Raw genomic sequence first — 13,003 nt, forward strand, 5'->3', positions numbered from 1 at the left:
ATATTTTCATTTTTGACAATTGAGAAAAAGTATCATAATGTAAAGTATATGTTATAAACCGTAATCATATATTATTCTTTCCATTTACATCCATCAAAAATACAGGTCAAACTTGTGAACAGAGCCTACAGACTCCTTTGGAGAAGAGCTGTTGACAAGAGCCATGACTAAGCATCGAAAGACATTATGTTAGTCTCTGCAAACAAGTGTTCCATCCCATGTTAAGCTGTATTCCTGAACAGTTGTGAGACATTAGAATTAAATGTCTTTTTTGAAACAACTGTTTTAATTGTTCCGAAATAGATACACACTGAGAATCTGCACATCTACTCTTGGGAAAGCAGCCTGCCACTCATCATATACTACTACAAGAAATTATTCAGTGCCATCTTTTTATATGGAAATAATGTACCATGAAATCCCTTAACTGCATGAACATTGCATTTTCCACTACAAATTAAACATTTTGTTCACATAATGAAAAGGACAGCATAGGCAAATACCTCCACAGCTTGCAAACAAGCTTCACAATATAATGACCCTAGCCATGAAAAGTCACCAGGGAAAGTAGTCCACATTGGATTGCTTACAGTGGCTCCACACATATAGATGCAGCATTTGTTAACATGACTGATGCATCTTGATAACTCAATTTACAGCATTGTAGTATATTGTAGTTATCATAATGTGGGAAATGACAAGTTAACATTTGCTACATCTGTAGGACTGTAAGAAAAAACACCCCCTTTTTGCAGTATTTTGCCAGCCATTTCGCAAAAAAAAACACAGCAGCCAGTAGAGAGTCATTAAACACACTACAAAAAGTGCTTTTCCTTGTGTCATTTTCGTACATTATTGTGTTAGTGATATTTTTATTTTTTTTAAAGCACATCATACACTATTTTAGCATCTTTTCAGGAATGTCCCCATAGACTATTTTGTAAGAAGAGAAAATGCCATTAAAAAGCATATAAAATATGGGAATAAAAGAAGCACAAAGAATCCATGTAAAATGTATTTATAATCATAAATCCCTGATTAGAAGTTATGTATTGACATCTAGTGCCATAATTTCATTTGCTGAATTCTCCAGTAACTCTCATGTAAATGTTACAAAGAAATATTGTGGAGCATAGCCTTTAATTCAAGCATGAAAGACTTTGAATTATTTTATGAAGCCTGAATTTGTGTCCATAACTCTGGAATTATTTGAGCTAAAACCTCTTTGGCGACTATTGATTTGCTATAATTATTTGCTGTGAATTGTAGAATTAAGTTTTCGACAGTAGAATCAAATAGTTTAAGGCAATGTTATTCCTGAAGCAATGGGAAATAGCAAAAATTTAGCAACTCTTGTTTTTACTTTAAATTTAGCCTTTATTCTTTTTTTTTTGAGTTATGAAGATGAACATCAGAAACTGACCATACACAGAACAAATTTTGTTTGATAAAATGAAGATCAGGAGGATGAGCTGTGATCTTCTCTATCATTGCTGTGTGACAGGAGCTGTGTGATCATCATCCATAACTGTGACAGGAATAACTTGGCCCCCCTGCAGCCAAGTCCTGTGTACCAGCATCACACAGACTGAGAAATAACTAGAAGAGCTGGTAACAACTGAGATCATGTAACCAACTGAGTAAAAAGAGGACAGGAGTTTCAGACAAAAAAGAACTAACTAAGATAACATATATAGCTCACTTATATATACACTGAGGGAATAACTACATAATGAATGAATTTTTAAAGAATCACGGGAGTGCCCTGTCATCACTCGTTAAGACAATTGACATATTTTCATTTTTAACAATTGAGAAAAAGTATCATAATGTAAAGTATCCGTTATAAACCGTAATCATATATTATTCTTTCCATTTACATCCATCAAAAATACAGGTCAAACTTGTGAACAGAGCCTACAGACTCCTTTGGAGAAGAGCTGTTGACAAGAGCCATGACTAAGCATCGAAAGACATTATGTTAGTCTCTGCAAACAAGTGTTCCATCCCATGTTAAGCTGTATTCCTGAACAGTTGTGAGACATTAGAATTAAATGTCTTTTTTGAAACAACTGTTTTAATTGTTCCGAAATAGATACACACTGAGAATCTGCACATCTACTCTTGGGAAAGCAGCCTGCCACTCATCATATACTACTACAAGAAATTATTCAGTGCCATCTTTTTATATGGAAATAATGTACCATGAAATCCCTTAACTGCATGAACATTGCATTTTCCACTACAAATTAAACATTTTGTTCACATAATGAAAAGGACAGCATAGGCAAATACCTCCACAGCTTGCAAACAAGCTTCACAATATAATGACCCTAGCCATGAAAAGTCACCAGGGAAAGTAGTCCACATTGGATTGCTTACAGTGGCTCCACACATATAGATGCAGCATTTGTTAACATGACTGATGCATCTTGATAACTCAATTTACAGCATTGGAGTATATTGTAGTTATCATAACGTGGGAAATGACAAGTTAACATTTGCTACATCTGTAGGACTGTAAGAAAAAACACCCCCTTTTTGCAGTATTTTGCCAGCCATTTCGCAAAAAAAACAACACAGCAGCCAGTAGAGAGTCATTAAACACACTACAAAAAGTGCTTTTCCTTGTGTCATTTTCGTACATTATTGTGTTAGTGATATTTTTATTTTTTTTAAAGCACATCATACACTATTTTAGCATCTTTTCAGGAATGTCCCCATAGACTATTTTGTAAGAAGAGAAAATGCCATTAAAAAGCATATAAAATATGGGAATAAAAGAAGCACAAAGAATCCATGTAAAATGTATTTATAATCATAAATCCCTGATTAGAAGTTATGTATTGACATCTAGTGCCATAATTTCATTTGCTGAATTCTCCAGTAACTTTCATGTAAATGTTACAAAGAAATATTGTGGAGCATAGCCTTTAATTCAAGCATGAAAGACTTTGAATTATTTTATGAAGCCTGAATTTGTGTCCACAACTCTGGAATTATTTGAGCTAAAACCTCTTTGCCGACTATTGATTTGCTATAATTATTTGCTGTGAATTGTAGAATTAAGTTTTCGACAGTAGAATCAAAAAGTTTAGGGTAATGTTATTCCTGAAGCAATGGCAAATAGCAAAGATTTAGCAACTCTTGTTTTAACTTTAAATTTAGTCTTTAATCTTTTTTTACAGAGTTACGAAGATGAGCGTCAGAAACTGGCCATACACAGAACAAATTTTGCTTGATAAAATGAAGATAGGATATTATCAATTAATTGATTATAATTGAGGGCTTAGTCACACGGGCGCATCGGCAGCCGTGTTACTGCAGGTAGAAGAAGGCCGCACTTCAGGACGAATGTCTCTCTGTAGCGCCGGAAGAAAGAACATGTGACCGGCTTCATTGACGGTCATGTGTTCATTCTGCACCGTTGCGGGGAATCGTCCGTCTTGAAGTGCGGCCGTCTTCTTGCTGCAGTAAGGGTTCAGTCACATGGGCGCATCGGCCGTCTTCTTCCTGCAGTAAGGGCTCAGTCACACAGGCGCATCGGCACCCATGTACGGGTGCTGATGCGCCCATGTGACTAAGCCCTGATGTAATACTCCTTCCCTATTTCCAATTTTTTTCTAAATAGGCCAGATTTGGTTTTTGATGCAGCTTGCTTGCTGGGGTTTTTTGGTGCAGGTTTCTACAATAAGAGAAGGCCTGGTGGTTACAATTTAGTGTTGGTTAGGCCCTTTACAAAACTCCATAATTATGTAGTGATTCTGGATAACTACCTACATCATCCAGGTTGTGATGACTTTGTTGAAAGTTTGCGCCAACTACTATCTGAATATCAGCAACTTTTTTCATCGGGGCTAGGATGCTGAGCCTTGTAAGCATTAAATAATGTCAATTTGGTCAGTACTGTAAATCCTTATTTCTAAGTAATGATCAAGAGTGTATGCAAAAATGAGTAAATAATCAACTATTTCCTCTATAGGCTTCCTATGTCTATCCACTCTTTAAGCTTGACCAAATCTTCACCTACATACATGTGAAATAGGCTTATTGCTTGGTAAGGAGGAATATTTAGAATCCTGTATAAAGACTGGTAAACTGGTAATTGGAAGTGGTGTCTCATGTTATGCCTCAAATAATTAGAAAAGCAAACAGAGAATCTTTCTAGAGGAATAATTAGCTGTGTTGTTTTTGATCTTCAAAGCCTTCTCTATTGTTTATCTTAAGCCAATCATATTAATTTTCATGTTTTAGGAAAATCTTAATGAATTTTGGTCACAAGCCACCATGTAACACATTACCCATTTATAGACTATCATCAACCTTTTGGATTGTACAGTAAACATCAATATGTATATAAAACATAATAATAATGAGTTATCATCATAAGGTATATTAGTAGAAGGAGTGGGAAGCAAAGGGGTACACAATCATAATTTTTCCAGCAGTCAACAAGTAATGGCTCCCATAGTAATTGTCAGCACAGCTTTTTGTCGAAAATCTCTATCAATAACTTTAATGCACACAGGAACAGAAAATATACTTAGAAGTTTGAGCTGCAACATAAGACAATCTGTCAGATATATATCTGCAGTTACATTTACTGCTCCACAGAGAATGTGCAGTACTTTACAAAAGTAACACATTAGTAGATTGCCAGCATTAAATATAATATACATGTTAATGCAATCTTACCAATTTCTCTGGAAATCTGTGTGAAGGCTTCAACTCCACTCTCTCCATAGTTCCCTTCTGAAGCTAATGTTGATACATAATTCCATCCCAGTGCCGTTACGATATCAACCATGGCTTGAGCTTGATAGGAATCAGGTGGGACCACCCGTGAAAAGAAGTCATATCTGCTATTGTCACTTAGTTCTGGGGCTGTGGATGCATAGCTGATTTGAGGTATCTATAGAGAATGGACACAAATGTATTGATATCACTAACACAGTAACATTTCCGTCTTTCACATCTCTACATTATCATATACATCAAATTTATAAAGTATTTTAGAAAGGAAAGTTTGCATATTTTAGCACTTTCTACTACCTTTCCTTTTCCTTTTCACTTATAGTTTTTATCTACTTATAGGTAACAAATATGTACATTATGACCAACCTTTCCCAATTTAGATATAGAATTATTTAGCATACAATACAGTAAGGATATGTTCACACACAGTTGACTTGCTGCAGAAATTTCTGTGACCAAAAATCTATTCTGCAAAATGTACAAGCATTCCTGTAAAGCCCCATTTACACACAATGATTATTGCTCAAAATGCACTCAAACGGTGTCTTTTGAGCAATAATTGTTGCACGTATATGCTACCATCGTCTGCTTTTTGGCCGAATTACGATTTTTAGTTGAGCTTAAAATACATCATTTGGCTAGAGAGCTGATAGCAGGGCCTGAACACTATGTTTCTCCATGGGAGCGCTGATAACATTATAAAGCTCAGGGAGGCTCATTTACATGCAAATGTGGGTAATAAGTTGCTAATGGGCATTAGTGCCCATTAGCAGCTTATGCAAAAATAATCCTATCTTTTCAATGAATTGTGAGCGATCATCTTTGTGTGTAAATAGGGCTTAAGACATCTTTCAAATGAATAGGACTGTCACAGGAATTTCTGTAAGAAATCTGCCAGTATGAATAAGCCAGTTTCAACACAGTGTTGCTGGTCATCACTGGAAACATTTAACAAGTTTGTTGACAGACTTACTGCTTAAATTAGTGATTTAGCTGTGAATAAAACATAGCCAAATCACAGACATTTGGCAAGCGAGTTGCATGTTGGCAAACTGAGACTGTAGACCTGCAAAAATATTTGCAACCGTCAAGTTGCAATAGTTAGATGCATTGTTGTAATTTGGCACCACGACCTAATTTGGCCGTGTAGGTCTAGCCTTAAGTTTAAAGTCTGCATTCGTGCAAGTGCAGAACCTGGACAGTAAAGCCTACTTCACACACACTTCCACAAAACCAGCTTATGTGTGCTTTCACACAAATGGAATACTTCCACAATCTGTACCTAAAGACACAGCTTAAATTGCTGGTGCAGATCCGTATACATGCAGATTCTGGTTCAGAATTATTGTGCGTCCTGCTGTGTTTTGAAGAAAAAAGTCACAAATACCCCAAATTCCATACAAATGCCACAAACCAAAACTCTTTATAAGTAGTGTATTTTATGCTTTACTATAGACTTCAAAGTACCATCTGGCGGCTGTGTTTTTGACCTAAAAAAAGCTGTTACAATGCGTATAGGGAAGTTCTCACAATCTCTTTGCAGCAGATGTTGGGGGATGTGAGAATTGGGCATCGTAATTATTAGACATTAACATGTCTGATACTTTGTTTTACCTTAGAACAAACTACCAGACGAAGTTGGAAAATCAACAACAAATGAATTCAAGCATGCCTGGGATAAACATATATCTTCCCTAAGAGACAAATAAAAAGGACATAATATAAGGGCAGAATAGATGGTCCATGTCGTCTTTTTCTGACATCAATTTGCTATGTTCCCACCAGGAGATAAGTCAGTGCCAGGGGTGGATTGCAGCAGATTGTCTCACTTTCTTCATTGAAATAAATATGTTTATGGGGATGTTAGGGGAGATACAATAGCAACTGCACTATTCTATATGGCAAAGATGCTGAAAAAGGAACAGGAACCACCAAAGTGGTCTCCATTTGACTAATAAAAGCCTATGGTTTCATTCAGGTTGACTTCAGAATGTTGTCTTTATCAAGACTGGGCACAAACTGAAGAACAGTAGGAATGTAACCTAGCATGGATGAAAAATACATCAATGAAAATTTTATGTAAAATAAATCAACAATTATTAGTTTTCATGAATTTTTGCAACCTTAGAAAATACCTACATTGATTAAATGTCTATATTGGATCTATAGCATCCATTATGATAACTATATTCAACTTATAGTCAATGTATGGATCATTTGAACAGCCTTCAACCACATATCCCAGATCCAGTACAAACAATTCTAATTCAATTAAAGGCTTTAAATATTTCCTCTATATCCTCTAAAATGATGCACTCATGTAACGAAATGCAACATGATGAGGAGTGAACTGTGTTTTTAGCGTAAATGGATGAACCATTTAAATGAAGTGAATTTAGTTATATACATATTTTTCATAACACAATTTGTCCTATTTCTGTCCAATGATTCTTCTGAGAGATTGTTTAGCATTTTGTGCATTGCATAACCACGCTTTTATTAAATGTTCAAGTGAAGTGTGTCCTGTGATTAAGCATTTGAATGGCGTCACAAAGGAATCCTTAGGGTGTAGAGACTGAACACTCACAGGGTGACAGCTGCAGCTACTGTCTTCTGGCCAACAGTGACATCTGCAATTTGCCATCTGCCAAAAAGAGCAAAATATCTGGCCAATCCTTTTACCTTGAAGACACAGATGTTTTTATTTTGTAATCTAGCTAGTGACATCTAAGTTGAGGCTCAGGGGTCCAGATGCATTATGATCTGCTTTTGTTAACATCCAGAGCATCTGATTATCATTGATGGATGTAATGAAGATGTGTAAAGTTAGGTTTTAAGCAGTGTAAAAAAAATGGGAAAATAAAACATTGGAAAGAAATATTTATTTTCTTGACAGAAGAAAATCGAAGGATTTTTTTTAGAAATAGGAAAACAATACGGTCACAGAATACAGTAAACAGATCATATGTTATCAGTATTGGCAAGGGTGGGTCGAACCAGAGCTCCGATCCAGATTTTATTTGGAACGGCAAGAATGAAAATGAAAGGGAATCTGTTAGCTTGAACATGCTGTCCAAAATGCAGGGATCATATTGTAGCTGTAGATCAGGAGGAGCCGAGCAGATTGTTATATAGTTTTATGGGGAAAGATTCAATATAATTTGTATTTTGTTCATTCATATCTCTGCTCATTCTGAGCTGAACAGTCCAATGGGCAGTCCTATCAGGGATTGACAGCTACCCCTAGATGTATAGTCATATACACAGAGCTGTCAATCACTGATAGGACTGCCCATTGGACTGTTCAGCTCAGAATGAGCAGGGACATTACTGAATAAAATACAAAAAGTTGTACAGAATCTTTCCCCATAAAACTATATATCAATCTGCTTGGCTCCTCCAGCTCTATAACATGATGTCTGCAGTTTGGACAGAATGTTCCAGCTGACAGGTTCCCTTTAAATTGATTGTGAACATAGACTCTTCTTGCAAAAGATCCACTTTATATATTACTTAATCTCAAAGAAAGTTGCCTATTAGTTTTAAAGATTATGACTTCAGCAGAGATAACAATAGCATTTTATTGATGCAAGCCCCATCTGAGAGGCAATCTCTGGGTATGTGCTTCCTGCAGTACATGATAGTGCACCCTTGAAGTTATCTGAAACTCTTATGCCCTTTGTTTTCTGTGCCATCAGTGCCATGGGTTGTACTGGACACTATTAGTCTTAGTTAAGCTTCTTAATGTAGCAATTCTTGCTTTATTAAAGGAACACTGCAGACAAAACAAATCAACTATCTTATGTTCAGTGCATAGTGAGAGGAGATTCAAAGTAAACCAGGCAAAGAAGCCTTGTGACTTTCACTGCCACCTCAGTCCTTGAACTGGCATAACGTACTACAAATGTTTGGTCTGGGGCTTTCATTTAACTTAAAATGCTGTTTTATATATAACAAAGGGATATGTACAAAAGACTGCCTCTTTAGTAGACTGAAATTGATTGTAAAGATAACTACAATTCAAGGGTTGGTAGAGAATTTCATTGTGTAACAAAAGAGAAACTGGGTTTTGCAACAGAAAACTTATATCTCTGAACCTTAAAGGAGATGTCCCGCGCCGAAACGGGTTTTTTTTTTTTTAACCCCCCCCCCCGTTCGGCGCGAGACAACCCCGATGCAGGGGTTAAAAAAACCACCCGCACAGCGCTTACCTGAATCCCGGCGGTCCGGTGACTTCAATACTTACCGCTGAAGATGGCCGCCGGGATCTTCTACCTTCGTGGACCGCAGCTCTTCTGTGCGGTCCACTGCCGATTCCAGCCTCCTGATTGGCTGGAATCGGCACGTGACGGGGCGGAGCTACACGGAGCCGCTCTCTGGCACGAGCGGCTCCATAGAAGAGAGCTGAAGACCCGGACTGCGCAAGCGCGGCTAATTTGGCCATCGGAGGCCAAAAATTAGTCGGCTCCATGGGAACGAGGACGCTAGCAACGGAGCAGGTAAGTATAAAACTTCTTATAACTTCTGTATGGCTCATAATTAATGCACAATGTACATTACAAAGTGCATTATTATGGCCATACAGAAGTGTATAGACCCACTTGCTGCCTCGGGACATCTCCTTTAAAAGAAGTTTAAAAAATACTAAAGTTCTACAATAAAATGATTAAATCTGAAGTTAGCTTGAAAAAGGTGAGCTATCTACGCCAAATAGCGTTGCTATGAATCCCTTATAACCTGAGTGTGAAGGAGCCCTAAGGACGGCTTCACATGGGTGAGATTTGTGCGCTGCGAGATGCACAAATTTCACATGAATATAAACCTCATTCTTTTGAATGGGTTCATGCACAGGGACAATTTTTTCCTGCACTATGATGTGATGCGGGAAACAAATTGCGGCATGTCCTATTTCTGTGCGTGCTCTCACATAGCAGCACCCATCGTTTTCAATGGTGTGGCACCACATGCTAGGTGCACACAATGTGATGTGAGGTCCCCCATTGAAAACAATTGGTTTTGTCTCAAAACGCCTCGCATCCACAGGGAAAATGCATTATGGTGAGCGGAAATCGGGACGCGACTCACATCCAATATTGCGCTTGCCTCTGTGAAGAAGCCCTAAGAGAGAGAGGAGATCTCTTATGAGTTGTAGAAGGGTAAATCCGTAGAGGAATAAAGCAGTGCTTGTACGTAAGAGCTAGTGAAGGCAGCAGCATCCTGGAGTCACATACCTCACATCAGCAGCCATAATAGAGAGCAATGGCTCTATCATTACTTTATTACTGTCCTTCTTTATCAGGCGTGGGCAGAAACATGACATATTTAGACGATGATCCTATACTTGAATCTGAGTGCTAATAGATGTGATAATAGATGCTATTTATTTTAATGCTGTGAAATAGAAGTGAAGAATTATGCCCAACAAGTTTTCAGAGCTAGGCATGTATAACAGAGGAACACAATATCTGATTTGATCAGTGATTTTAGAAAAGCATCAATAGAATCTAATTTCTAACAGCATTCTAGAGCTAATCAGTATGGATTGAAGCTCAGTTCAGAATGCAAGCTGTGTTGTTATGGCCATTATATATGAAAGTATCCCGTTACACTTTTAACCCCTCTCTGCATCTGTCTTCCATAATAAGAACAATTCTTTGGCCTTAAAGTGTTGCCAAGAGAGAATGCTAATCATGTATATGAATATCGAGCTCATTTTATGACCAGCTCTTCAGTAGTGTGTTACTGTAATGTGAAATATTCTAAGCTTCAGCACATTATATGAGACATTAGGGTGAGATTGCACGACGGGTGAGTAAATCTGCTAGAATAACACATTTGTTCTGTTATTGAATTTTCAGATTATTTTCTTCCCGATATTAATAATGGCAATAATAACAAAAGCCGAGCCGCAAAGCACAGATGAATTTTCTTTCATGACAAGCTAAAACTTTTCAGGCCTCAATCTGAAGACAGAAATACAGCAGCAGAGTGGAAATGTAGCCAATAATTGTTAGAGGAGACTAATACCTATTGGCTGGTAGCAATCAGGGAAGCTGCAGAGAATCTTCTGTTCCCGCAGGTCATGAATCCTATTATTGGAATCAAATCCAATATATGGTTACATCTTGAAAGAATAGCGCTATAATAGGGAACTATTGTACTCCAGCAGCGTATATATGCTTAAATATGCATATTCTGTGCATATTGCTTTTTTTGCACACAAAAAAGCAAGGATCCCACCATTGATTACGATGGACAACTGACCTTAAAGAGACTGTCACCATTTTTTTGCACTCCTGCTGATTGCAGCCATATGTCTGTTGTTACATTCATGCAGGGCGTGTGAACAGCGACCTACATGATTGTAAGATTTTTAAGGGTAAAGAGATGACTATAAACTCCAGACAGGACACAGATCACCAACAGATCAAACAAGAACAAAGTAAGCCTGTCCACGAGCGTTTTTGGATTGTGTTCCCCGCAGCGATAATCCAGCCGCGGGGAACGCAATGCAAGCTTTCCATAGCGTTGCTATGGAAAGCGCAGCCCCCCTGTCCACGAGTGGAATCATTGCAATTCTCCGCTCGCAGGCAGCAAATCCCAGCATGCTGCGATTTTCCACAATCTGTCAGATAGGCTGACCACGGAGATCCGTCTGCAGGCTCCTGCTCCCGGGCGGCGGCAATACCGCAATGCCCGTGGACAGGCGGCCTAAGGGAAAAGGTGGACGTCTAGCTCTACATTATAGAAGGAAGCTAGCTTAAACCTGACCCGCCATGGGTGGAATTAGGGAAAAAGGCAGGGAACACCAGACAGGATCAGCGTGCATTTAGACACAGCAAACTACAGACAGAACTTAGTTCAGACACGGGCGTCCACATTCCTACAGACGGTAGGAATTCAGACATTAACCAAGCAGGACTTAGTTCAAGGGATTCAGGGCTCCTTCATACAAGTGTATGCGCAATTGCGCACGACTCATATTTGCGCCATGAACTAGTCTATTTGAACATCGTCCAATTTAAAGGGCTATTTAGCCTAAAGAGTTCCAGAGGTGTTTGTTTCCTAGCAGAGTTGTGCAGTGTATTGCGCATGCATTTGTGCATGCCCCCTAGACTTCAATGGGGACCTTTGCTTCACAAATGTGCACAAAAGTAGAGCATACTGCGTTTTTATGTGCACACAAAAAAAAAAAAGAAATGAGAATGAACCCATTGAAATCAATGGCTTCTATTGTCTGCGTATTGCACAAGCAAATAAGTGCACAAATACGCCCGAGTGAAGAACTTAGTTCACGCTGACCAGGCGCCTGCACAACTATAGACGGGGGAGAATTCAGACATGAACAGAACATAGGTCACACTGACCAGGTGCCTGCACCCTCTAGCAGGAGGCGCTGGTATTTATGTGCACAGACCCCAGGTGATTGGCTGGCTGGAGCAATCCACACTATCAGCCAACCAAATCAACCCATACCTGCAGAGATTTGCTCCTGAAAGTGCTTAGAACTACAAGACTCCGAAGCACAAACTATCATGATGTGACATCTGTTGTAGGTATCTCTGCAGTAGTTTTGAAAAAAACTTGCATTTTATCAGTAGCAGCACATGTATAGACAACTGTTTAAAACATTCCAGGCTATTCATGAGTTGCAGGCTAGCTCCACCTACCCTGCCCTCCAGCCAATGATTGACAGCTCTTTGCTCTTTACTGTGCATAGTGAAAGAATTGCCAATCATTGGCTGGAGGACAGGGTGGGTGTGGCTTGCCTGCAGTTTATAAATATGCAGGACAAGTTCTCTTTGTGACCACTACTAAAAAATACAAGTTTCTTCAAAACTACTGCACATGTGAATGAACCCATTGAAATCAATGGGTTCTATTCACTACATATTAGGGCTCATGCCCACAACCGTGGTTTCACTGCATATTTTAAGTGTGTTGCACGGACGCATGAACTTTTATTGATCCATGCACATGTGTGTGTAGACACTGCATGTAGATACGTACGAGAAATAGATCGCAAAATTTTCTATTTCTTTGCATACCTTTGTATGCGCTGCGTATGATACGCTGTCCATATGCAATACATTTTTTTCAGAGCGGGGAATATAAAATAGTCTGTGTGCGTGTGATACGCAGCCATGCTCAGTGCACATGCAGCCATATGCTCTGCCGGCAGAGCATATGCTTACAAAATGAGTAAAACGCCGTGGGTATGGGCCCTTAGGGCGTCTTCACACGGGCG

The 13,003-nt window shown here is 38.7% G+C and overlaps 1 protein-coding gene across 1 annotated transcript in view; it reads right to left on the bottom strand.

Annotated features, from left to right (window-relative positions):
• Positions 1 to 13,003, bottom strand: part of GRM8 (glutamate metabotropic receptor 8) — a 962,395-nt gene that overhangs the window by 672,150 nt on the left and 277,242 nt on the right. Inside the window, exon 3 of the mRNA XM_066591862.1 lies at positions 4,696 to 4,912. Coding sequence (XP_066447959.1) covers positions 4,696 to 4,912 — 217 coding nt within the window. The remainder of the gene's footprint in view (positions 1 to 4,695; positions 4,913 to 13,003) is intronic.

Source organism: Eleutherodactylus coqui, chromosome 2 (genome assembly GCF_035609145.1).
Source record: "Eleutherodactylus coqui strain aEleCoq1 chromosome 2, aEleCoq1.hap1, whole genome shotgun sequence".
NCBI lineage: Eukaryota > Metazoa > Chordata > Amphibia > Anura > Eleutherodactylidae > Eleutherodactylus > Eleutherodactylus coqui.